Here is a 27,490-nt window from a genome sequence, read left to right as displayed (position 1 = left end):
ATTTTATTTATTTTACAGAACCGTATAATACACATTCTTTGAGAATTTCATCGTGTGCAATTCTGAATAGCAATTAACATAACAATTTTACTAACACTGCAGTTAGAAAAACCAGATGGCAACACGAATTGCATTTTAACAGTTCGGATTATTGCATGGACATCCTGTCAATATAACGTTGTCGAAAGCAACGATTCCATCTCCAAAAGAACCCCAAGTCTGTGCTCGAAAGAATATCTATTTAAAAAAATTAAAAGAATTTCAATTACAAAAGTTTTTGAACCATTTCTACATAAATTTAAATTGGGTTACGTTTACTTCTATTATTATTTTATTTTATTTTATTTTTTCACGACAAGCATGTCGTAGGTGTATCTTCTTTGGGAAGGACATAAAGAACATATGTTCCTTTCCAGGATAAACTGACTTCTAATGATTATGTGATTTTTTAATATTCTAGTCATAAGTTTAATTTTGACAAGGCTAACAGTCGTCAAATATACTACTGAAAACTAGTAATATCATGCATTATAATACTCCTTTCCCGAAAAAATATCGATCAAGCTATAAAAGGCTTTCTCCAGGTTTGGAATGTTTCCAATCATCTAATTTCAGCCAAATCCACGGAATAAGAATGTATTTACCAACTAAATGTTTCTCTAATTAATACTAATAATACTAATCCTAATACTAATAAAAAAATTAATTAAATATTCCTCGAACATAATTACTCGTAAATTTTACGTCAGCGATATTTTAGTAAATATTTAGGGAACTAAGAAAGTGAGCAACAAAAGAAAAAAACTGTTGATGTTTTGAAGGAACTGAGAAATCAAAAGAAAATTATAGTGATTTTATATTCAAGTAAATCTCGAAATAAAATATCTAATTTCACATGCAGATTTCATAATATTCAAACATTATTGAAGACATAAAGGTTTCTGCGATGGTGTTTACTTCCATAGTGCTAGGCTGCCTAAATAAAGACGGTTATAGGTTCGATTCTAATCACGAACTAGAGAATTTTTTTTCAGGCCTTTTTTCGGCAGGTTCTCGAGGTAATCGATCTTTGCACGAGCAAGTAGGGTTTTTTCCTAGGAACCTTGGGTTTTTAACCATGTCTCTCAGTAAATTGACTACAGAACTCATACTATTATAGATACAGTCAATAACACCAGTGTTAGTATTTAGGACCACAAGATGGAAGCAGTTGTCAGCCATGCTCTCTCTCTCTCTCTCTCTCTCTCTCCCCCTCTCTCTGTAAGACTTGATTCATTGATAGCTTGATCTCACTATCAATGAGGTCTGAAGAATAGAGACTGGCTGCCTGCTTGTCTTCAGAAGGTTAGGGGATAAAGGGGGCTCTGTCTAATCCCAATGGGAAATAAAATGCTTTTCATTCTCCAGAGCAGGGTTTCCCAAACTGTGTTCTGTAGAACACTGGTGTTCTGTGGAAGGTGAATTGTTCCTTGAGAAGTTCTCCTGGAATTTGTCATTTTAGTTTTCTAAGCACTTTTCATGAATAAATATTTTATAGTGGAAATATTCTGAGGAGAATAATATTCGTGAATATGTCGAAAAGCTCAGATCCAGAACGCCTAATAACATCTGTGTATCGTTAATTTTCACAAATCGAAACCTTTCTACATTTGGGAAAGGGAATACCGCTGTTTATGGCTGGTAATAAAAATTGCCTGCAAGCGGATTATAACAATGGGCTGCGTATCCTTTGTTCTCAAAACTGAAGGAAATGATATCTGTGTAGCAAATGTCAGTGACCAAGCGGCATATTTTAAAACATGGAAATAATTATGAATTATCGTTAATTTTCACACATCGAAATCTTTCAACAATCGGGAAAGAGAACATCGCTGTTTATGACCGATCATAAAATTTGCCTGCAAGCCGATTACAACAATGGGTAGCGTATCCTCTGTTCACAAAACTGAACGAAATAGCATCTGTGTTGCAAATGTTAGTGACCAATCAGCAAGGAAGTATAAAGAAACTTTTTCCACTAAAATTGAAGATCAAGGTAGTCTGTATCCGGTTCTCAAATCTAGTAATACTGAATACTTTCTTCGCAAGTTCGTATTTTAGGGTAAAAGTTTCCAAACCCTAGTGCTGCGATTTTTTAAATGTAATAGGCCTGCAGATTTAAATTTAATATGAATAAGAGACAAGGGACTTTGTTTACTTTTGGTATTAAGAAATCTCTTATTGAAGGTGTTTGTGACGCAACAGGTAGTGACTCATCCACCACAAGCCTACAAAGCGATCTCCAAGATGTACAAAAGGAGGGGAAAACTACCAGCAGACAGGAGAAAAAGACTGCATTCACTCGTAAGTACTTATAATAACAATATTATAAATTTTTGGTAATTTATAATACCAAAATTATAAATTTTAGAATGTGTGAAATATTTCTGCTTATTCTTAAAAGTCACTTAAAAAGCAGGAATATTTCACACATTCTAAAAGTTCAAGAGATAAGCTATGAACTAAAAAAATCATATGATTGCTTAAAATAAGAATAGTGCAATGCAGTCATAATATATTAATATCAGAACTATAACCGAAGGTAAATGAAATAATAAGATTAAGAAATACATACCATTATCTGATCAGTCAATAGATCTAAGTCGATCGATATTGACTTCCAATCGTTAGATTTTTGTCTTGATGTAAAAACTGGTGCGAAGTCTTTTACAAGATATTGAATCAAAGCAACTTCGAACCAGTCAGCTCCTTCGCCATTCATGTAATAATCAAATGCCAAACATGCTTTTCTTGCCCATTGCACGTGCAGCATAACAGATAACATGCTCACTACGTTGTTATTGGCTTCTCTGGCTTCCACAGACATAAAGCTACCTAAAATACAGGTTTAAATATAAGAATTAAAATATATGCACAATATTACGTCCTACTGTATTCATATTTCCATTAGCAGAGTTACAAACAAACTAAATAAAAATAGCTGATTGCCTCCGTTAATTTCAAACAAGTGTAAAATGATTTCTGGCAAAAAAAAATCATATAATTAAATATTAATTTGTAAATAATTAACATTTGTGAATATCGCGACTTCGTCGTCACAAGTGAATTTAAACAACTATGAAGGTATTCTTACTGATGCATTGCCTTCAGAAAGGGATAATTAGCCTTTATTCTCCATGTTTTATATCAATCCGCTTTGTGTGTTCTCCAATTTGCATGCGTTTTGCTGGAAACAGATTTAATCCTTAAGACTGAAATTTCTTTACATATCAAAGATTTGAACATAACAAAAATTTGCAATAGGTGATTTTCCCGCCTAGTCACAGGAGACCAAATATGGGTTCGTCACTTTACCCCGGAAAACAAACAAGACTACACGACCTGGAAATACTCACAATCTCCTGTGCCCAACAAATTTAAAACTGTTCCCACTGTACGAAAAGTCACAGCAACTGTTTTGGGATCACCAAGGCGTTGGTGGACTCTTCTTGCAGGAACGATCAGTGCAGAACTTTACTGTGCAATTTTAGAAAAACTAAAAGCTAACATTCGACACAAACGACCAGGACTCATGACAAGTGCTTAGGTTTGGTTGCGACAGCAGTACTCCATTCACTGCACACACACCACTCTGGAGTAGTTGTGCTGTAATCGTTTCAAAACTTAGCGACCCCCCCCCTCTTATCCCTACAGCCCAGGCTTAGCTTCGTCAGACTTCCATTTGTTCTTCCCCCCCGTCAAGAACCATCATTAGGCATGTCACTATGGATGAGGGAATTCATCAAGCCGATTGCTAGATGTGTCCGAGCGGTTAGCCGAGTGGCTGTGCGCTTCGAAACCATATGCCTGGGGAAGGAGTGTCCTAGGTTCGATTCTCGTCGGAGACGTGAGGAGCTTAAGGATCTTCCTCAGCCATAGCCAAGTTAGCTGGTCTTGGGCGTGGACAGCAGGGTTTTTCCCCCCTGTTTATGTGGGGTTTTTCATCCCGCAATCAGGTAAACCAGCCCCGTTAACACACAGGGATACAGTTAGGAATATTTAGAGGCATAGGGGTGACCATCCTATCCTCGTACGTCAGTTACGAAATCCAAGCATGCTTGGAAGGCTGTAGGCCTTAAATGCCTGTTAAGACCATTGGGATAGGAGAGGATAGGTATGTGGGCACAGAGTTCTTCAGTACTGGTATACTGATCTATCGTTGGGACTGAGGCATCAATAAAATTTGGACACTTTGTGGAGAAGTAGTGCTTGTTCACTTATTTCTTGGTGTATCATTTCAACTTCCTATTATTGAACATCCTCGTGAAAAAATGTGCTACCTTACTTTTCGGAAAACATTCATATATGCTAATAACCCAAGTTCCTGAACCGAAATTTTTTTGATGATCAGAAATCGGATGTGTAAATTATGTTTCATTAGTCGATCAGGCGACACTCCGGATGGAATGAATGATACTCGCATTGGGCTCAGCATTTATTGGGTTCAGCATTTACAGGTTTCTGAAAATCCTCATGCAACAGTCTTTGACCAAATGTGTTAAAAGACCGCATCGATGGATACGTTTATCTTACTCTTCTTGGAAAATGAGCTTCCTCACATTTCGCAGGATGTTCCTTTGTTGTTGTTGCGAATTTGTTTTCATGATGATGGAGTTCTATCGCATTTTATCTTCTGATTAAGTGAACTGTCACTATCAAATCATTAGAATCATCGAGGAGATCCTTATCTTTGTCTTACTAGCCAACTAATTGCTCTACCTTACACTTTAGACTATTGTATCTGAAGTCATATAGAGGCGTAAGTGTACTGGAAAATGAGTGCCAGTTGGCTTGCATCAATGGTCAGCATTAAGTCCGTTCCTGTTTAATATTGTGGTGGACTTGGTGACGGAGGAGGTGAGAGAAGATGCGCATTGGACTATATTGCATGCAGATGACATCTTGCTGTGTGCGAACTCAAGAAAAGAAGTGTCAGCTAAACGGGAAAGTTGGAGGAAAGTACTGGAAGAGAGAGGTATGAGACTGAGCAGAAGTAAGACAGAGTATATGTGTTGCAAAGTGGATGGTAGCCAGGAGACAGATCTGGAACCGAAAGGAAATGTCATCAGGAAAGTCAGTAACTTTAAATACTTAGGTTCAACAATGAAAGAGGATGGTGAGGCTGAGAAGGAAGTGGGTTGCAGGATACAAGCAGGATGGAAGAACTGGAGAGAGGAATGGCTGGAGTTCTATGCGATAAGAAGGAGAGATCAATCTAAAAGACAAAATCTACAGAGAAGTAGAGAGACTAGCTATGACATATGCTATGGAAATTGTGGGCCTGAGGAAAAATAACATCACCAGGATGACGGTAGCAGAGATGAGAATGCTTAGGGGGATGTGTGGTGTTACCAGAAAGGATCGTCTGAGAGATGACTATATGAGGGGAACGGTGAAAGTTATGAATTTAGGAGCGAAGATACAGGAGGCAAGGGTGAGATGGTTTGGTCATGTGATGAGGAGGGGGACGAATATCTGGGAAGAAAAGTCATGCAGATGGATGTGCAGGGGAAGAGGAAGCGCGGGCGGCCAAAGAAGAGATGGAGCGAGATGGTGGAGGAGGACTTCAGGATGAAGAACTTGGATGTAGATACAGCCCAAGACAGGAGGTTGTAGAGGAGACGCACTACAAACAGCGACCCTACTTACGTGGAAATAGTTGCAGAAGAAGAAGAAGTTTTTATTCTTGTATATGAAACACTAATTAGTCATATTTAACGTATCAAAAGATCAAAACAATTACCTCTTCGATTTCCGAGCGTTGTACCAATCCTTCGAATCCATCGAGCATAAGGTGCAGTCTCTGGATGATTATAAAGAAAGCATTCATCCACTTCAAAATTACACGCATATTGAGTCATTTTTGGAATGGGGGGACGGACATTTCCTGAAAAAGGATAACGTTTTAGTTCAAATGTTTCGCTTTGTTATGATTAATGAATCATCGAAACAGATGCAGATTTAAATGATTATGAATGTACATACCAAAACACTGGTAGAGTTTATTAATACGTCTTACATCTGCTGGACTGAAATTGTACTTTTGGTAAGGTGGCACCAATTCTTTTCCAGCCATTTTGAGCACCATCGTCTTCATTCTGTTTTTAGTAAACGTGTAGGAGTCGTAGATCATAATTGAGTCGGAATCAAAACGTTCGTCAAGAAGATTAGTTCCCCAAAAGGGCATTTTGTCGAAATTGTGCTTCTGCTCTGAAATAACGATATTTATTCTGTTATGAATATTAAATTATACTAAGAAACGAAACACTTCGTTTAAAAGGTTGAGATGTTAGATGACTAAGGTAATTTTGTTTAATAATTGGTTTCAGATGGAAATGATGTCAGCAGTTTTTACATCGCTGCACGGTTTATTGATAATTATAATCAATTAATAAACATAATTCCCTTAAGTTTGATATCAATTATTTAATGTAAGCAGAATTTTCGTTCTCATTTCATAACCATTTTCAGTGCATTAGTTAAAGAGACAAAATAAAAGAGAAGAACAATTGAAAATTGTAGAATGCGTCATAACATTTGATATTAAATGAAAGAGAGCTTCGATCTGTAGCTATTCAGGGAAAAGAAACCGAAATTATTTTTTAATATTAATTAAGTCAGTCACGAGGTGTATTCAGCAGGAGAACTTTCCAACATTTGTAAAGTTCTAGACTTTCTTTTCTGTTTAGGTTCGAATGATGATTAGGGACTTCAGCTTTTTCAGTAGAATCTTCCAATAAAAATCTTTTGTTTAAAATTTTAATCTTATTAAATTGAGTCCTGCATCCAGAAGGTATGGTGGCATAACTGGCAAGACCTCATCAGAATCATGGACGTGATATAATCATGAGGTATTTGAGCAGACTGACTTATCTATCTGTAATAAGAGAGACCGCATGAGCAAGAAATTCTGTAAATTCCTTGGTAGGAAAGAATTGAATATTTGTCCTCTGGGAGATTGTAAAAATAAACTTAGTTTGAGAAATGGCAGGAAGAAGAAAGAATTGAAAGTTTTCTGACTTAGAAGTCTGAAGATCTTGATATACATAATGGAGATTCCAGAAATTTTCTCTGAAGAATGGCTGGGATGAAGGCCAATTTATCCATCACTTGGGTGACGATATTATGGTTGATACCAGTGAAGAAGAAGAAAGGTAGTTATAATAAAAATAAAGGTTTTTCAAAGAGAATCACTAGAGGGCTTACGGATCAGTTTATATAAATATGCATGGAGGAACACCAGTGTAAAGAATGAGGCCTAAAACGACACCTGGTGAGTCTGTTAAACAGACAATTCATTCATTAATTTCGTTGTGTTTTATTTATATTCTAATACTTATTCTAATTCTAAAATTCTCTTCCTGCATTTAAAATCATGTGGGCTATAATAGGGCGCGCTATAATTTGCGACGCTTACTCTGTTTTAGCCGGCCTAGGCCGAATGGTTAGCATTTCAGTTCTCTACCAAACAGACTGTTGGTTCGAATCCCGGCATGCAGACGGCTTTATTCGTAAAACCCTATGAAGTACAGGAGTGACCTGTGACATCACATATGAAATTATTCTATTTTATTTTGTCGCTAATTGAAAATGGTTTGGAAATGTGACTTAACACTTTCATTGCCAAGCTGAAAATTAGAATTTCGTGTGGTGGCCAAATTTTTTTATTTTTTAATTTAGTTAGCGACGTCAACGTGATAAAGCGTGATCGGCCGTTTGGTGAGAACTCGTATCGCGCGATATCGCGTGATTGGCAATGAACGTGTTAAAAAAACTGTTCATATTAAGTAATTTCCAGCGCGAGTTCCGTATTGTTATAAACATGTTCACTAATACGTATCTGCATTCCATAATATGCGGTTTATCAATATCATTTCTTTAATTTATGTAAGAAATAAGAACAACAAAACCACTAATACTACTAATAAATATATACATTTTTTATTCATAATTCAACATTTTATTTAAACGGCTGTCTAAATTTCCAAGAACTCAAAGTATACTTTAAACGTTTTCCTAATCATAATATTACAAGTATTATTATTATTGCAAATAGTAAGCCTTTAGAATAGACTCGACTTAACATTAGTTCACTGAGAGCTCCAAAAATGTATTCTGTTAATATTAATAGAACAGAAGGGCTAGGTGATCAAAGTATATATGCAGGAATTCACCGACATTATTAAACATCCCTATAAAATAAGCGAAGCAGAAAAATAAGTAAAATTACTCATGCAACAATTTTATTTACCAGGTATGACGTTATCCCAAAATATGTCCAAATAAGAGTCTCTGTCCGGTCTGGTATGTTCGTGCCATAATCCCACAGCATGACCCAACTCGTGTATTATGATTCCAACATATTCGCAGCTATGACCAAGATTCACATACTGCACTCCTCCAACCATTCCTATTTGGGAATTACACCTGCAAGAATGCAATATTCTTTAGAAAATCAAACATTCTAAGAGGATCGATACAGAAGTCATCGTGATTAAAACCCATTGACTAAAATCTCCCGGAGGTTGCCAGTTTTACTATTTTCTTTAATTATATCTATTAATTCAGGAGTTTGTTTACCCGGGCTGATATATCAAGTACACTCACCCCTCTCCCACGCGTATCAGGATATAGTTTCTGTCTTGATTTCCTCTGGGACGAAATCTGATACAAGTATGGTTGTGATATGCAGACATCGCTTGAGTCACAAGATTTCGATAGGCTACAAAGGAAAAATGGATACGCTGACTTCATTCATTTTAGAATAGAATCCGATTAAATTTAATTATAAAATAACACTCCACATGAAAGGTTTTAAAATTACCTAATGTTTCATTAAAAGAATATTACTCTATTGGGCAAGAAAAGGGTACGTTTTTTTTTATGAGAAAGTGAATAATATTAATGAGGTTACTTCGTAGATATCAATAATTATAAAAAAATCCTAGTTTTCGTTTTACGTTCGGTGCCTTATTTTCATAACATATATCGTTAATATAAATATATTACATAGATCACGACCAAATCCATTGTAAAAGAAGTCCTTTCAACAATAAAGGTGGACATTACCTTGAAGATCAAATTCGTAAAATAACAAATTCCAAATTTGATCTTCAAGATAATATCCTACGAGTCATTTCGTCAGGGCGACATTTCCTTATTTGTTATCCCTGATGAATCGATGAAGTTTTTTTCCTGTTCTCTTTGATGTATCCATCAAGTATTTATAGTTTACCTGTCCTTGATGTATCTATGAAGTATCCGTTATTGCTATTTTTTAAGTGTTGAGTTCATTTGTTCATTTAAAGGTGAAGAATTTCTGTTTCCCTCGATGTATCCATGAAGTATCCGTGCGAAGGATTAACCTAAAGTGTTATATCTACAGTATTGAGCTCTATTACATTTCAGGTTGAAGTATCTTTAATTAAATTTTTAATAACTGTTGAGTTGATTTGTTCATTTAAGGATAAAGTATTTCTGTGGTCTTTGATGCAATAACCATGAAGTATTACTGATTGCTACATCCTAGCGAAGAATTCTATTGCATTATAGGATGAAGTATCGTTAATTGTTGTTCATAATGAAGTATTCTTAATTGTTGTATCTCCTTTATTATATTCCATTACCTTTCAGAATGAAGCAGCTATAATTGTTATTCATGATATATCCACAAAGTACTTTTTATGAAGTATCCTTAATCTTGTATGTTAAGTACTATGTTCTATTACATTTCAGAATGAAGTATCTTTAATTTTTGTCACTGATGAACAATTTCTTTTCAGAATGAAGTACTGTAATTGTTGCTATTGATGTATCCATGAAGTACATTTAATGAATTAATCTTTAGCATTGAGTTCTATTATATTTCAGAATCAAGTAGGTATAATTATTGTACTTGATGTACCCATGAAGTACTTTTAATGAAGTACCCTTAATCTTGCGTATTTAACATGGAATTCTGTTAAAAGTATAGCCGAATGAAGTATCTTCAATTATTGTGTTTGGTGAAGTATTCTTAACTGTTATATCTCTCTCTGTTAATTTCAGTTACCATTTTCAGAATGAAGTAGCTATAATTGTTGTTCTTGATGTATCCGTGAAGTGCATTTAATGAAATACCCTTAATCTTGTGTCATCATCATTCAGTTATATCATATTTCAGAATGAAGTATCTTTAATTGTTGTCCCTGATGATTATTGCCTTACAGAATGAGTAATTATAATTGTTGCTCTTAATGTATACATGAAGGGTACTTCAGTAAAAGTACTTCAATGCCGTAAATGCAAGATTAACGGTATGTTAATCTTGCGTTTACAGTATTGAGTTCGATTATTATTACGGCATTGAGTTCTATTACCTGCCTGTGTAAATCAGTGGAAGTGGTGTTAGCACAACTCCGCGCTAGGCCGCCAGAAGAAAACGCATCATAAGTTCGATTCTAGTCTCCGAGTGGAGGAACTTTTGCCGGGCCTGGTTCACCGAGTGGTCAGCGTATCCGCTCTCCAACCAAAAGGCTGTGGGTTCCTGTCGTGGGCATGGATGTGTGTAATTGTCTGTGAAATTGGTGCAGTTGCGGTTCGTTTTAGTTGGAGGATTGAGTGGTGTAGAGTAGGTGCCCTTCCGCGATGAGTCTTTGGACTTGCTGGAGGGTGTTACATAATAATAATTATTATTATTATAATTATATTCAGGATGAATATAATTATAATAATTATATTCATCCTGAAGTTACTATAAGTGTTTCTCTTGGTATATCCACGAAGTTCGTTTAATGAAGTACTCTCAAACTTGCGTCTTCAGTATTGAGTTCTATAAATATTTCAGAACGAAGCATCTTTAATTCTTGTTCTTGAGGAACTAATAACATTCAAAATGAAGTTGTTATAACTGTTGTTCTTGATAAATCCAGGATGTTCGTTTAATGAAATACCCTTAATCTTGCGTCTTCATTTGAGTGCTATTCTATTTCAGAATGAAGTAACCTTAACTGTGGTCCCTGATGAACCTTTCAGAATGAAGTAGATATAAATGTTGCTCGTGATGTATCCACGAAGTAAGTTTAATAAAGTAGCCTTAATCTTGCGTCTTCAGCATTGAGTTCTATCATATTTCAGAATGGAATATCTTTAATTGTCGTTCTTGATGAACTACTGCTTTTCAGAATGAGGTAGCTATATTTATTTCTCTTGATGTATCCACGAAGATCTTTTAATGAATTACTCTTAGTCTCGAGTCTTCAGCATTGAGTTCAATTATATTTCAGAATCAAGTAGGTATAATTTTTGTTCTTGATATATCCATGAAATACTTTTAATGAAATATCCTTAATCTTGGGTCTTCAGCATGGAATTCTATTCTATGTCAGAATGAGGTATCATCAATTGTTGTCCTTGGTGAAGTATTCTTCATTGTTTTATCTCCTCTTTTAAGATCTATTACCTTTGAATGAAGTAGCTATAATTGTTGTTCTTGATGTATTCACGAAGTACGTTTAGTGAAGTACTCTTAATCTTTTGTCTTCAGCATTGAGATGTATTATATTTCAGAATGAAGTATCTTTAATTGTTGTCCTTGATGTACCTATGAAGTATTCGTAATGAGGTATCCTTAATTTTCTTCTGTTGGGAGAGTGATTTCAGTTATTACATTTGCATAGTGAGTTTATTTAATAACAATAATAATAAGTATATTTAGTCATAGTCTACTGTGTGTAAAAATCGTTAAGTATGATGTTAATTTTTTGATAAAAACTTTATCAGGAATGAAGTCAATATTTTTGGTTATTATAATAATAATAGTAATAACACATTTTAAAACAGGTGAATTCAATAGTAATAAGTTACAAGATATTTGAACAGGTGTTGTCTTTGGTGAAATATTCTTCATTGTTGTATTTCTTCAATAGTAAAAGATTTCAAAATTTTAAATATTCTTAATTGTTGTATTTCTTCAATAGTAAAAGATTTCAAAATTTTAGAGCAGGTGAAATCAACAGCAGTGGATAAGAAGAGTTTAGAACAATTATATTCATTTAACTGCGGAGGATGTATGATTACATATGAAAATAAAATAGATATATACCTGAAAATTGCGAAATATTGGAAAATGACAGGCGTAATTAACTCTATATTTAAACCAAACCTAGTTCAAAAACAAACCAGACTAAATGTATACAATACATATGCCCTACCAGTCTTAATGTATAAAAGCGAAATCTGGACAATAAAATAAAAAAAGACAAACAAAGATTAATAACAGCAGAAATGAAGTTTATGAGAAAAACTGCAAAGTATACCCTATTTGATCACAAAAGAAACGAAGAAATTATGAAATAATTAAACCAAGAATCAGTAAGAGAAAAAATTAAAAAAATATAAACATAAATGGATGGAACACGTTGAAAGAATGAAAACAGAAAGATTACCAAAACAAGCCTTAAAGTACAAGCCATTAGGAAAAAGAAAACCAGGACGTCCTCTTCAACTATTCAACGGAACAGGCCATGCTAGGCCTAAATCCTTGAAAAGCTTATTATTATTATTTAGCCTTAAACATTATGGCAAGCTCAATGCAATGTTTACGAAATAACTATCATGTTTCGCTTTAAACTCATTCATCGGCATCACACTCGATTCTCCATCAATCACCGTCTTATCCTGTCCAATGCCTTTGTAAACTCCAGCAGTATCACAATGTAGTCATTGCCAGTATCCCTATTCCTTCATTCTTATTACACTCAGTTGAAGACAACTGTACCTTTTTATCTTATTTTTAAGAATGCTTCCCCATTTCTCTCGATAATTAATTAGCAATTCATTATTTAAAGTTATGGTCAGATGTTTTTATGCTACACCGCTTAAAACATTCCAGTTAACATCAAACTGTTGGTTAATTAACCCTCTTGAATAGTGTGAAAATAAAGATTTCAATTTTATGAATTTGTAAATAGATAAGATCTCATTTATTTTAGGAGGTTTTTTTTAAAATGCATAGGCATCTATTAGAATCGTTTCTTCTTTCGTCTATGAGTTCTTCTCTCTCGTGTTATTCCTTATCTACAATACCCTACAGATTTTTGCCTTAATTGAGTTTTTTTGTGCTCATTATTAACATTTGTGGCATCATGTTAGGGTTTAAGGGAAGCATGCTTAGCGACAAAATGTTCAGGGAAAAACGAATCGCCTGAAGAAAAATAAATAAATAGGCATTTATTACATGGAACAAATAAAACAAGCAAAATTAAGCACGTTGCATTTATAATCCCCTTTTCTGTGTTATTGTAATGTATCGATAAATTAGCATGTATGGATAAATCAATTGATGACTCATAAATTGACACAATTTTGGCAATTATAATTTTGTTCCTTATGCCAATGAGTTTCAAAAGGTGACTACGAATGAGTTGATACATTTGACAAATAACAGAAGTGAAAATTCGAAATGCAAAATAGAATGATAAGCTTACATTGGAAAGATGTGTCGATCACATATGGAATTTCAGCATTTGTCCAAAATTTAACGGGATTGGTCATGGAGTTTCGGTCCTGAAATAAATTTTAAAAAAAATGCTAATAATATGCTTTATTTGAATAAAGATACATTTTTATACAAATTTAAACATTAATAATATTGTAAAATAAAAGCTAACGACGGAACTAAATTTATATTTTCAAGAACAATTGCAAAATTAATATAGAAAACTTAAAAATTTTTATTTTTTATTTTTATTTCAGAGTGTGATATGACCGGGTGATTCTCGGTGCAGTTCTTGTTCAATACGTTGTATTATATAAAAACGATACTCAGCATATATAATCATCACTACTTAGGGATACCTCTCCTCTTAATGGGGAAGTTTTCGGTCTACTTCTCCAATGATAACTTTGGGAAAGGGTATATAGGGAATATACACATTATATGATATAAGGTTCAGTATTGCAGTCAACGTTGGTGACGTGTATGTTCGCCCCCTTTGCTATATGTGGTTAATATTAAAAAATGAATATAAAGTTGAATGCTTTTCAGAATGAAAGTCACACAAACCACTTCGTTATTTGGATCTCAGAAATATTATTTCATATGGAATGTGAGTGACTGAATAATAATTCACAGTGTTTACAGGTCCTTAAAGCCAGGACCTGCCTAAATTGCCTTTCGTAACCATAAGTGAATGAGTTGCTCGTGTCAGTTATTAGTGCTTAGAGGATAATCATCAGTGGTTCAACCCTTTTCTTTTTATAAGTTAATAGGATATTAGGAGGCTTAATGATATTATTTTGTATTCTCTTTCAGAGAATACAAAACGTATTCTCTGAAAGTGTATTCTAGTGATTTAAGAAACAAACTTCTCCTGAAACATATTTTTAAATTATATTGTATTAATTAATAAATTTACCTGACGAGGATCAACGCCAACAATGTCTCCCTCGAAGAGGTCTGAAAATAAACGAAGCAATTTGTATTTGTGTTACACAATATAAAAATGTGTCAGTGGAAACAGTTAAAACAGTGGAAGGTTTTTTACACACCTGGGTTTTCCATTGGACGAAATTTCCATTCTGAAAGTAAAAACCAAAATAAATACATATAAGATTCATTTATGGAATATCATATATGTAATATAATAATACTGTATATTGAAAATTAAAAGAAAACCAGCTTTGAAGAAACAATGAAAAGTCAGAACTGAATAACATGTAAAATAATATAAAAACGTACAAAGACGATTATGTTTCTTTCAAGGTCATTCATCACTATCTCAGTCATTCATCACTACATCATCAGCTGCCATTTCCTCTCCACTGCTGGGCGAAAATATCCTCCTAAGTCCTTTATTCTCTCCCATTTTCAGCTTTTGTATGCCCCTGAGTTTCATCTGTCACTTCAATCTCATCCCTCAAACGTCACTTTATTCTTCCATTTAGCTCTTTCCATCTCTTTGGCTCTTTCCATCTGTGGTCTGCATCTCTTACCAGTAGATGCAAACCACAGACATCAACGACGGATATCAACTTTATTCATTCTCGAATGTTACTTGCTGTATGATCCTCTTATTGCTATTTGAATCTTTTAATGGCCATTACAATGTCTCTCATTCTGGTCTGAGCGCTGACAGTCCACGTATTGAGCTTTTTATCTTGAATAGTAATACCAAGCACTGATCTTTCAATTTTACTCTTGTGGTCTTCCACTCTTCTGTGATTTTTAAATCCAAGTCCTTATTTTTACTTATACATGTCACCATTGGAAGTATCGAATATTTTAGTTTTAAGGCAGACTGCGATATTCCCTTTTGAGTGTTTCTTTCCCTGTGTTTTCCAAATACTTTCCAACAATGTTGAATTCTTCAGATAATATCTTTTTCTTCACAGCTTCCCTTTATTATGATCTTTTGCGCTAGGTAAACAGGGTAAGTTACCAAATCAATTTCTGGATGTTCAGTCTGTACTGAATTTCTTGTTTATATATTATTGTATGGGCACCTCCATAGAGTCCGAAGACTCGTCGCAGGAGGGTCAAACTTACCCAATATCTATCATACCTCTCCTTGAAACCACTAACAGACAAAGCACCGACAATCTCAACTCATTCCATTCATTCCTCACTCTGAAAACGAAACATTTAGTCTTTACAGAGTTGCTAATCACACCACACACTAACCAAACTTCGGGGATAATCTTTTGTTCTGCACCCCGCATCCAAGTGCTATACTTTGTATTAATTCTATCTAATCTCTTAAGTAATTTAAATGTTTCCATCATATTCCCTCCCTTCTCCTATCACCCAACTTCTAGAATCCACACACCTTCAAACTAACCTCATAAGGACCATTCCACAGACCACTCACCATCTTGTCATCTGTGGATCCTCTCTATCCCTTTCTCATCCCAGAAAACCCAGGAGATCAAACCTGAACATGGTAATCTAGAGGTGGACATATCTAGGCCTTATAAAGAGGAATAATAACTTCCTTATATCTGCTTGTTAGTGTGTTCTTCAATAGCTAAGTAATCCTAGGAGCTACCTTCGAAACTTTAGCAATATACTTTCTAAACTTTAACTCTTTGTCTACCACCAGCACCATTCTCAAATCCCTAGCATGATATATTTAGTGGAATATAGATTCATCGATGTGGTACACAGCTTGTAATCTATTTATCCCACAACAAGCAACTTTACATGTGTCCACATTACATGGAGACATTAGAGACACACATGGAGACATCATTACATGTCTCCACATTAAATTGACATCCATCATCTTTCGCCTATACTGACAGCAAGCTCTCTCCATCGCTTTGATTAACTATTTCTCTACCCAGTTTTGCATCGTTTTGGCAACAAAAGGAGAATAATAGTCTCACAACTGTCGCAAATAATTACGAGATTCAATCAGCAAACAATTAAAAGTTTTCTTTACATTATTTCCCTATACAAACTAAACAGTAGTTTTCCTAGCATTGAACTTTGTGGCACACCACTAGTCATCTCCAATCCATGGATTCTGCTCCTCCGTATGCTACTTTTTGCTATCTGTCCAGCGGCCCACGTATCCATATTAATTTATTATATATTATTTTTGCCTTGTAAGTTTTTATATTTAGTTCCTTCTTTTTAATTTATGCATTTCAATAACATACAAAACTATGTATATTGTTGAAAGGAGGCTGATTGGGGGGGGGGGGGAGTGATAATTTTTAATATTTGTCTTCCTTTTTGGAAAACTACAATAAGAATAGCATTATTCCATCCTTTGGTGTTCTCTTTGGTCTCAAGCAAGATGTATGGATTTTGCTTATCACAATCATGACTACTTCGCCACCTGCTTTAAAAACGTTATGAATCTCTTCTTAATCTAGAGCTTTTCCATTATTTATACTTCTTGTTGCTTACTGAACTTATTTTAAAACATTACGCCATATTTCTTCAACCTCCACTTTGAATATTGCATTTTTGCTATCATCGTGGTCTGAGGTTTACAATCATGATTGTACATTGGCCTAGAAAGTTTAAATTCTCCTTATGATCAGCTCTTGTCTTTAATCGCTACTCCACTTTCATCTTTAAGAACTATTAATTTATTTTTCTTATCTTCAACTCTCTTAGTCCTTTTACACTTATGATTACTATTGTAAGTCTGATTTTCCTTGTTTTAAAGTTTCTAATTTCTCGAGTCGTTCTTGTTTCCTGTTGTTTTTTTCATAGCTCACTTCTCAAATCTAGATTTCTTTTCATCTCTGGAGAACACACGCACGCACACAGAGAGAGAGAGAGAGAGAGAATAGATGCATGGTCACTAGAAATAAGGGTTCATACCAGTTCTGGAACTTATTCTTTCTCACATGAAATACAGCTGTACAGACGGGAAAACATAACTAATTATTTTGATCCAGCCTCAAAGAAACCGATGCAGGTGCCAAATTACGGGGAAGGGCTTAAAGAGTTTTTTGCTAAATATGCCCATTCAGTGCTTTTACTGTGAATGACATGAAGATGGTATGAAATTGCCGACCGCTATAAAGAATGGTCGGCAACTGATGATGTGAATATTCCAAACTGGATCAATGATAGACTTTTTCTTTCAGCACATTTCATCAAACTCACCAACTGCTAAGTATTTTGATACCATTAGGACGTTAAGGATTGCATCCGCAAAATATTCTGCTCGATGTTGTTGTTGTTGTTGTTGTTGTTGTTGTTGTTTTGGATTAAGACAAGATGGCTAAATGAGGCGGAAAATATGTTATATCCCTTAAATGCGTGTGTTCTCTGACTGATTTATCTGCAATTTGTGAAAAAAATCACTACCATTTCCGCATTACACCAACTAAAGTTCCTTATGAAGATTCTTGCTTCTTAGATGACACCCGAATCGAAATCTTTCCGACCAAAGGATACTGTAATCTTCGTGTGCTTCGTCATAATTTTCTAAATCTTTATAAATCTTAAAGCAGTATTCAAAATTTTTGTGTTATTTATCTCTTACGCATCCCTTGTCTTCTCGGACACCCTTCTGAAGCCAATGGAGTGTTCTCCAAACTAAAAATCGACGATAATCATTAATGCATCGAACTTGCGTTGTTCATAATGGATCAAAGCGAGTTCCCTCTTTAGGTAGCAAAGCAGCTAAACGTGACGAAAGAAAGAGTTTAGCAAACGACGTTCGATGGTTAAATCGGAAGAACGAGACAATTTTGTGGATTTAAAAAAAAAAAAAACTTGAGTTTGAATTCTGTTAGGAATTCTTTATCTGTCCTTGACATCTGACCTTGAATTAGTTAGTTTACGATAGCTAATGTTTCCTTTCCAAAAATTCAGATTTTCATAAATTTCCAAATAACACAAAGTTCCAAAGAACTTGGTGTTATTTGGAACTTGCCAGCCGAAATTGTTTCAGCTTATGAGATTGTTTCTCTAGTATCGTATCATCCTCAGTTGATGAACTGAGGATGATACGACATTTTTTTAACATTTTACAAATTTACAGCACTTTTTTCCCCTCCCTGCAAGTCCTTTAGCTACCAACTGAGATTTATATTTGAATTAAACGCACGCACGCACGCACGCGCACACACACACACAGATTATACTTTTATTATTAAATTATTACTACTATTAGTGTTCAATTATTATGAACTTCCATGAACTAAATTTTACAGACATCACTTGAAAATAATACGATGATATTTTTGTTACCTTTGGCACTGGAAATTGTCGCAGTGAGTAGAGCAACGTAGATTACAGCTGGGGTGACCATCTTCACAAATAACGTACTCTCCTCAGGGCATTCTCTTTATTCTATGCTGCTCTCATGGGAAATATCACAGATGGAATATTTTCCGTATGGTTTCATATCTGCACGGATAATGCTTATCAACGTTATAATGCATCAATATGTGACGTAACATACTTTTGGTAGATTGTGGATGATTCTCTCCTCTTCACACACAAACACACAGAAAGAAATAAAACTACAAATTTATCGTATTTTTCCTGAAAGCGATTCTTAGCTCGGAAGTCCCGTTAGTTTAAGGTACATCCGGGACTTTCATTATTTAACTTGACGCAGAGATTTTTTTAATGTTTTCATGTGTCCTTTTTAAAAAAAAATGCCTACTTAAAAGAATCATTAACGGAGAGCGCCCATAAAGTTCAAGAGAACCAGGTTGTCATGGACTCTACAGGAAAATATTTATGAACTTAAGAACATCGAACAATTGAAAAAGCATATTTTCTAAGAAAACTGAATCTCTTCAGTCAACAGCTAAGCTTCAATGACCGGCTTTGAATGTTATGTGGTATTGGTTTAACGCTACACTGCGTACGGACAAAAACTATAATTAAAAAAAAACAGATTCTCTTGCCTTTTTTGTAATTTTATTGTTTTTTCCCTTAATTCTTGGGTTTATTTTTGTGAAGCGTAGAGTTTCATTGTCGCCGCTACCAGGAAAAAGCTGGTAGCGGCAGATTTCCCTTGAGCCAAGTACGTCCGAGCGGTGGACTATGGTCAACACAGCGTATCAAAGTACCTCTGTTTCCCCCCCCCAGTATAAAACTTCCGCATTTTTGTTCAATAGTAATTCATGCCTTCCTTCTCCGTCCGTGTCACAATAAATAATTAATATTATATTTTATGCATATTTTTATGTAACGATTTAAATAATGGTGGACGACGCGAGGTTTTTTTTTTTGTGTGTGGTTCCTCAATTTTCCAAAATTGAGGAACCACAACAGAGAGAGAGAGAGAGAGAGAGAGAGAGAGAGAGAGAGAGAAGGAGAGAGAAAGAAAACTTTCACATTGAACAAAATTACTGAAGTGATAAAGAGATCAAGAAATTCCATTTTATCGCATTTATGGGAAATAGAAATTGCTATCACAGGAATTGCATTACAACACTCAAAAGTGTGGAGTTATCACAGTCTTCATACACGCTTTTTTTTCATCTCTATTCCCACATTTGAAGGTTTTCCTAGATAAGGAAAGAAAAAAAAAACGTATGTAGTTGAAGGAGTACAGTTTTATAGTTAAGGCCTTTTTTCTGTATCCGAAGGTATCACAGTGAGTATTTCAATGCTCTCTGTTTTAATCTCTGGTTTGGATTAACATGAATAAATTAGAATATGATTTAGAATATGATTAGTTATTTTCATTTCATTTATTATTATTATTATTATTATTATTTATTTACTTATTTTTTGGCGCTTAAAAATGTGTTAGTTTTGGACGAACAGCAATTATTTTAAAAGTTTTTTTTTTCCTGGTAAAAGGGTTAACACACAACTCACAGTTAACATACGGATACATCATCATCGTTTTAGCTATTACTTCGACAATAATGCTGAATTATTGATGACAAGGTTCAACATATCCCGCAAATTGAATTTCATTTTCATTTTCTTCTCAGTTCAAGATCGCACGGTTGAAAATACAATTTATTATATTAATTTTTATTGCCCTTTATATTACGCATATTCTTTTTGGCTTTCTTAAAGTTAAAAAGATATGAATTTTTCGATCCGTCATCTGAGTTTAAAAAAAAAAATACTGCTTTAGTAATTAATGGTGTTAGAAGTAGTCAAAGGGTCCTGGATTTGCAGCAGAGAAGAGCACCTAGTTTTTTAGGCGCAGAGTTGCCTATGGATGGGATGTGCTTATACAGAAGACACTGGAGGCGTAACAAGAGCGATCTCACCTTATGTGGAGCCCTAGGTATGATCAAATTTTGGAAGGACGTGAAGTGTGGTCTTCCCTGCATGACATAATACAGAAATGTACTATGGTAGCATTCGTGGTGACAAGGTTTCCCTTACCTATTCAACTGAAATAGACTAGGTCAAGGAAATTAATGCGACGATTATGGAAGATCTTGTAGCTTGAGTGCCTTAAGATATGAAAAAGGGAAACAGAGAAAACTGTCATCGGCAGATCTATGGATAGAATTTGAGGTTAGGGATAGAAGATCATTTATGAATAGGAAAAAGAACGTGCAGAAAGGGTACAGATCCCTGAGGAAATGCATTCCCTCTATTGAATGAAAGAATTTCATCCTGCAACTTCTCCACTGCTGGGTTACAGGCTTCTCCCACTGCGGGAGGGTTGTGTTTACTTATCGTCTGGTGACCCGCTCCATCTTGAGAGAGTGTGTACATATTTGTGTGGATGAATGTATGAAGGTGAAAGACAATCACAAATATCCATTTCCTAGGCGAGATTCGAACCCGTAGCTTCTTGGCTGGAAAGCGGATACGCTAACCACTCGGCCAACCAGGCAAACTTTCGTACCTTAGTAGAGATTATTTTGACAAGGAAATAACTGTCTTTCCCATTAAATCATTTTTTGGATGACTTCATGACTTGAATACGAAACTTTCTGTGTGTGTGTGTGTGTGTGTGTGTGTGTGTGTGTGTGTGTGTGTGTGTGTGTGTGTGTGTGTGTGTGTGTGTGTGTGTGTGTGTGCATTCGTGCATGTGCGTGTATATGTGTGTGCATTCTATAAATTATCGCTATATTTTAAGTATAGCGAGCGATTGTATTGATAATTTTAATATAGCGATAATAAAATCAGAGAACATGGCGCGTAAATTACGTGATGAAAAAGTAGCAACAACAATAGAAAAGTATGGACCAGCATCATATGGATCGAAGGAATGAATTTAACTAACAAAGAACTTATTTATTTATTTATTTATTTATTTATAGTCAGTAGTGAGGTCATCACCATCATGCGTGCTAAAACAGTAAGCTGAAAGATCGAACATGATTTATGTAAAACGAATGCACCTAAATATTATATGAAGGGGTATTTTCAGCAAACTAATGTGAAGAAAAGATGGCTCTTTTAGTGTGGCGGCAGATCAAAATAACTCAGTCATAAACGGCGATTAGAGCATGCTCACGTGTTATTTGTACCATTTGTACAATATATCCACATCACTAGGAATGGTTGGCACTCATTTAGGATTAAACCCCAAGAACACGTGAGTAAAATTTTAAGTAGTTTCGCTTTCTTTAGTTCTTAAATATTATTTCCGGTGAAACTAACTTGTTTGCTTTTCCGCCTATTTAACAAATTACACTGCCAAATTATAGAAGGAATGTTCAGGTTTGCGGCTTGAATAATCAGTTTCGGTATGCTGATCAAAGCGCAACTGAAACATTCCCTAGTGCGTAATCCACTCTTCGGTCGCGTGGATAATGAGGCTTACTGATAACACTCTTACCTCTAGAAAACACAAGCTGAGAATCCTCTGGCGCAGTGTGATTCGCACTGAACACTGCTGAGCACTGTCAGCCATGCGAATAGTGTTAGTGGATTCAATGGTGGGCAAGCTCTAATTATCGTTGTAAAGGAAGCTTCAGTAAAAATTCGTGGGAAAGTTTGCTAAATATACAAAAACCTCAACTTATCATTCCAATAAAACACAACCATCTATTCAAAAATATCAAAACAAATCGTACTACGTTCTCAAAAATGGGTTTAATAATTAAAAGTTAACCGAGAAGTTCATTTGTAAGTGATGTAAGTTAGTTTACCAGCAAATGGTGGCGACGGGTTACAGAGTGGACAAATATCTTTTTAGACGATAGGAAGGGTTTAAGAGAAAGAATGAAACTAGCTCGGATTTTTAACAAGGAGATAATAAATAGCTGTGATAACTACTAGGGTGAGCAGATTTGTTTGATGCAATGCGCATTACGGTACAGATTTTGTTCAACTTTTTTCCATCGTCTTTATTTTATTATTTCTTACCGTTTTAATGAAAAATTCTGCGTATCAAATTATGCAATTTAAAATTTTACAAGATACTCAATATCTCTATATTATCTAGTTGCATACTCACCTGCTACTTCAGTTCTCTTTCACTCTATCAATTTCAGTTCGGTGGAACAGCCTCCCCATGAAGCATTTCCAACGGACTATGCTTCAACCTCAGCTGTTTGGGGAAAATATCAAGAGATTATTCTGCTCCTGACTCTTTACCCACAGGCCACATTTATTTGCTATACATCCCGCTCTGTCGTGTATGGGAATAATATACACACATACAAACTAAACCTATGAAGCCAACGTATTATTGTTTGTTTCTCTTGTGGAGCTTTAATGCAATCGGTGTTGATAACGGCTCTTTGTTAAAAAGGCCTGAGTTCGAAATCTCCTCTAGGATGTGAGTAATTCTTTCTCTCTCTCTCTCTCTCTTCAAGTGAAAGTGTGTTTCACTTGAAGAGAGAGAAAGTGGTCAGCATTTCTTCTCAAAAGCTTGGATTATTCATCCTAAAGACAGACAAGCTGTCTTCATAACAATTGGTCTGAACATAAACAATTAAAAGACATAACAAACTGTTCATATTGTCTCAGTTGTTTCAACAATAAAACAGAATGTTGTTTTATTGTTGTTTTGTAACAATAAAAAACAGCATCCTGTTTTAGAGAAAGAAAAACGTTGCTGTATCTCTATGAGATCGGCTATCTTGCCTTTAGTTTAAAAGCCCGTATAAACGTTTTTTGACATATCGCCCTTAGGATGTATCACTAAATCAGCCTCTTTCGAGCACCCTTAGAAACGTGTGAACGTCTTTGAAGGAATTTGAACTCATATATTTTGAATGCGATTTTTCCTGTTAGCACTTCGTCAAATACCTGCCTGTGTGGTGGCATACGTCATCAGTAAACACTTATTGTGCTAACGGCTTGAATGGCTGCTGCCACGCTTAACGTTCCTTCAAGCTCAGTAGATCATCATTACAGCACAAGCCACGAAAAGAGGGGTTGGATATTTCAGTGGTTTACCAGTTTATAAATAATAACACTGCTTACAACATTATATAAATACAATACATGTTAAAGATTACAGCTTATGTTTTGACATTGATTGAATAGTTAATAATTGGAATTGTTCGATTAACGCTTTAGATTACGACACAAATGCACTGCGATCTAACGCAGTGTTGCAATTATTTAAATAAATTCTCAACCAGTTTTCAAATTTTTCCGTATGGAGAAACATTTCTCTTTAAGATCACTTCCACACCGAACAACATCATTCTCTTACTAGTAGATCTAATCATCATGGTGAGCATGTGTTATTATTACTATTATTATTACTATTATTTATAACAGAAATTATTATTCTTTACTTTTTATTACCTGGAAAGAAATGTTGGTTTCTTGGATTACCGAATTGGAATCTTCTTGTTTATGTTTACTTACATAATTCGACTTTATATATATATATATATATATATATATATATATATATATATATATATATATATATATATATATATATATAGCTTTACAACATAAAAGCACAAAATATATTTCATCATCTTCTGATAATAAAAAATTCAAGATCTGTACTAAGCATTTCCCATTGCCTGCATCTTCAAATAATAATAATAATAATAATAAAATATCAATAAATGGTGGAAAAATCCGGAAAAGATTCTACATATCAGCAAGAAGAAACATGTAATAAGTATTTGGTATAATTTCAAATCAAAATATTTTAAATACTCTTCAAACACACTCATTTCGAAAACAGCCTTCGTCTTTCTCTCTCTCTCAACTCTTTTCTGCAATTTTATAAACTCAACTCGATCACGTAGATCTTCATTCCTGGAGGATCAATTCCCTTTCACCAAACTGGAAAAAACCTAACATTTGCGATCATATCCTTATAAAGGGTAGTATATTAAGAATATACAACCATTTAAAAACAACCATTGGTTGTTTTCGAATAAAAATCATTAGCAGCCTTTTTAAAAATCGTCAACTTTATATTGAAAAGGTGCAAACACACATTACATATTGAAATTATATGCTAACAGACATAAATGTAAAACAAAATACTAAATTCATTCAGAAATCTATGAAAGAAATTTAAAATTAAAGGTCTTTAATTTATGTCATTTTTTTTTTCAATAGATATCCTTTCGTGCACAGACATTGGGTTCTCGTGGAGAAGGAACGATTGCCTTCGACGACCTTGTATTTACTGGATGTCCGTGCGAGAATCCAGATTGCTAAAGTACAATTAAATCGTGGAGAAACATCGAATTTCGTATACTGAAGTGGCATTAAATTTATGATGTTAATCACACTTCAAAATTTCAATGGATGCTATTTGGATTCCCGATGGTGCAATTCCTTAAGCAGGAGAATTAGATGATCTTAGGTAAATATGGTGAATGTTTGCCTATCTTCAAAAGTGTGCAACTGGCCAGGAAACATCTTACGTTTCGCAAAAGATGCATTAGCATCTATTATTAGACTCATTGTCATTATTCCTATGTACTAAGATAACAAATCCATATTCATTTGTTGATGTTTAATACAATTTGATATTTTAAAGCTTTATTAAGATTTCTCAGGCGATTTCACTTTTTGATTAAATTAGCGATTTTTGATGGTACGTTTAGACAAAAAAAAATTTGAAATTGACAAAGTTTTATGTTACAAATGACGACGTATAACTTGCGTGCAGTACGAGCCCAAAAATGGCTCAAGACCTAATTCTTTTGATATAAAATGACATCACTGTTTAATAAATGTACCTTTTTTATGGCTGCTACCTAAAAAAACTTTATTAAGTTGCACATTATTGAAAATGTATTCTGCTATTAATAATATGGTGCTATTATTATTCAGCTATGCAAAAAATCATAGAAGATTTGGAGCGAACGAATTTAGCTTTGGCAAAAACACTCACTACTATTTAAGTCGCATCGAAAAGTGTGCTTCGAAGTTGGCACTTGAACTTTCTTCTTTGACAAAATATACGAATTTTAGAAGTGGTTTGAATACATTAAAAGAATGACAGTTCATATCGATAAAGATACTTCGAGACCAGCGGGAAAATCTCTAATCAGAAGTGAACAAGTACACTTTGTGTTTGAATAAAAAATAATAAAATGGGAAAATTAAATTAAAAAATAAAACAAATTACTGCAGCAATACAAGTACCAACCACCAATTACAAAAACAATTACATCATCACCCACGTATCTGGAAAATGAGATGAGATGAAAATTTGAAAAATTGAGCAAAGGCAGGCGACTGACATCAACATTATCCTCAAGGTTTTGGAATTTTCTTACTGCTTTATGATTGGCCAACTGCAAAACAAAGAACTTTTTGCAATCTCCCTTGCACCCCTCTTTTTCAGATCACTATGAGATTTATTCATTCCGAGAAAGACTGAATGGATTCCACATTGGTTTGAGTGACTGTAGAATGATCCGTGCAATCACTGTCCAGTTAGTCAACCCATTTCTATAAATATCTTGGTGGAGGTGAGTCCATAACTATAGGATTTTAGCTCCATTTATAAGTGTGAGCGTATTTTCAACTGATACAGTTTCCTCCTGTCACGTGTAAACTCCATCCAGGTGGTAGACTACTATGGATCTTTGTCTGAGATCTACAATGCCCTGTAAAATGATAAGATGGTAAGGCGCTAATCTCTTCCATCGCAGTTAGTATCCATGTCTCTAGATATGTGTGTTCACAGGGACGATTTGGTTAACTCATCATCTGAGTGAAACATGTGATAAAGGTTCCACTCGTCATACACAGGATTCGAACCACATTCGAACCAACAGTTTCACCTTATCTAAAATCACTGAATGTTGTAATAAAAGACGAAAATTTTCACTCTAAACAGAAAGTTCAATTAGAAAAAAAAGAAGAATGGGGCAAACTAAGTAATATTTTTGGAATTGATGAAAATTTAATTGGATCAACAGCAAAGAAACTTTAAGAATACTCAATTTTAGATATTTTTATTTATTTATTTTCATTTGGTATGATGATACAAAGGCCGTGAGTCCCTTTTTACTGGGGAGGTACGGCACCATCTCAACTCCCCCCCCCTCTATTTTTATCCGGGGTCGGAACCGGCATAGCTGATGAATAAGGCTTGTGGTCGTCTTAAGGGAAGGGTCCGTCTTAAGTATTCTGACTGAAATGTGTGTTCACGTTGCGGTTTGCCTGTTCTGAGGGGCGAAAAACCCTATTTTCCGGTGAAAAACCCTCTCGAAGGAGACAGGCTAACTCACCTTTCGTCGAAAGAGACAAGATAAAGAAATCGTTAAATCCTTAAAACCCAAGGAGTACACAGACAACTTTGTAAAGGCCGATCTCCTCAAAACCCACCCACAGCAAGGAACAAATATTCAGAAATACACACTAAAGAAACACAAATCCATACCATAGATACTTTCAGCATCCCATCAATGTGGAAGCAGATAAAAGCAATATTTGGTATAGTGGTAACTCCTTTCATCTATTCATCGCACAAGAAATATTTCTCTTCAAAAAATACATCGCTACCAACAAAAATAGACTTCTCTGCCGGTGATGAAGGAAACCCTAAGGGAAAGTGAGATGAAACCCCCTTCGCTCACCCACGCACATCCAGGGAAACTTATACAGGCTTATAACCACAAA

General features: G+C 34.8%; 1 protein-coding gene across 2 annotated transcripts; it reads right to left on the bottom strand.

Annotated features, from left to right (window-relative positions):
* Nucleotides 1-23,214, bottom strand: LOC150095321 (astacin-like metalloprotease toxin 1). 2 transcript variants are annotated; one of them, XM_090410507.1, is made up of 10 exons: nt 22,884-23,214; nt 14,569-14,598; nt 14,436-14,476; nt 13,506-13,584; nt 8,647-8,761; nt 8,291-8,466; nt 6,025-6,249; nt 5,783-5,926; nt 2,615-2,874; nt 1-237 (listed from the first exon to the last, which is right to left on the bottom strand). In XM_090410507.1, the coding sequence occupies exons 2-10, from the start codon at nt 14,579-14,581 to the stop codon at nt 136-138; spliced, it is 1,155 nt and encodes a 384-aa protein (XP_090266633.1). In that variant the 5' UTR covers nt 14,582-14,598; nt 22,884-23,214; the 3' UTR covers nt 1-135. The 2 variants fall into 2 exon arrangements, with proteins under 2 accessions (XP_090266633.1, XP_090266632.1); XM_090410506.1 differs by lacking the exon at nt 22,884-23,214 and adding an exon at nt 18,737-18,963.
* Nucleotides 23,215-27,490: the final 4,276 nt, after the last annotated feature.

Source organism: Typopeltis vanoorti, chromosome 20, assembly GCF_054136105.1.
Source record: "Typopeltis vanoorti isolate ZY-2024b chromosome 20, IOZ_Tvanoo_1.0, whole genome shotgun sequence".
Classification (NCBI taxonomy): Eukaryota; Metazoa; Arthropoda; class Arachnida; order Uropygi; family Thelyphonidae; genus Typopeltis; species Typopeltis vanoorti.
The sequence above is the reverse complement of the archived record's forward strand: the minus strand, read 5'-3'. Positions and strand labels throughout refer to the sequence as shown.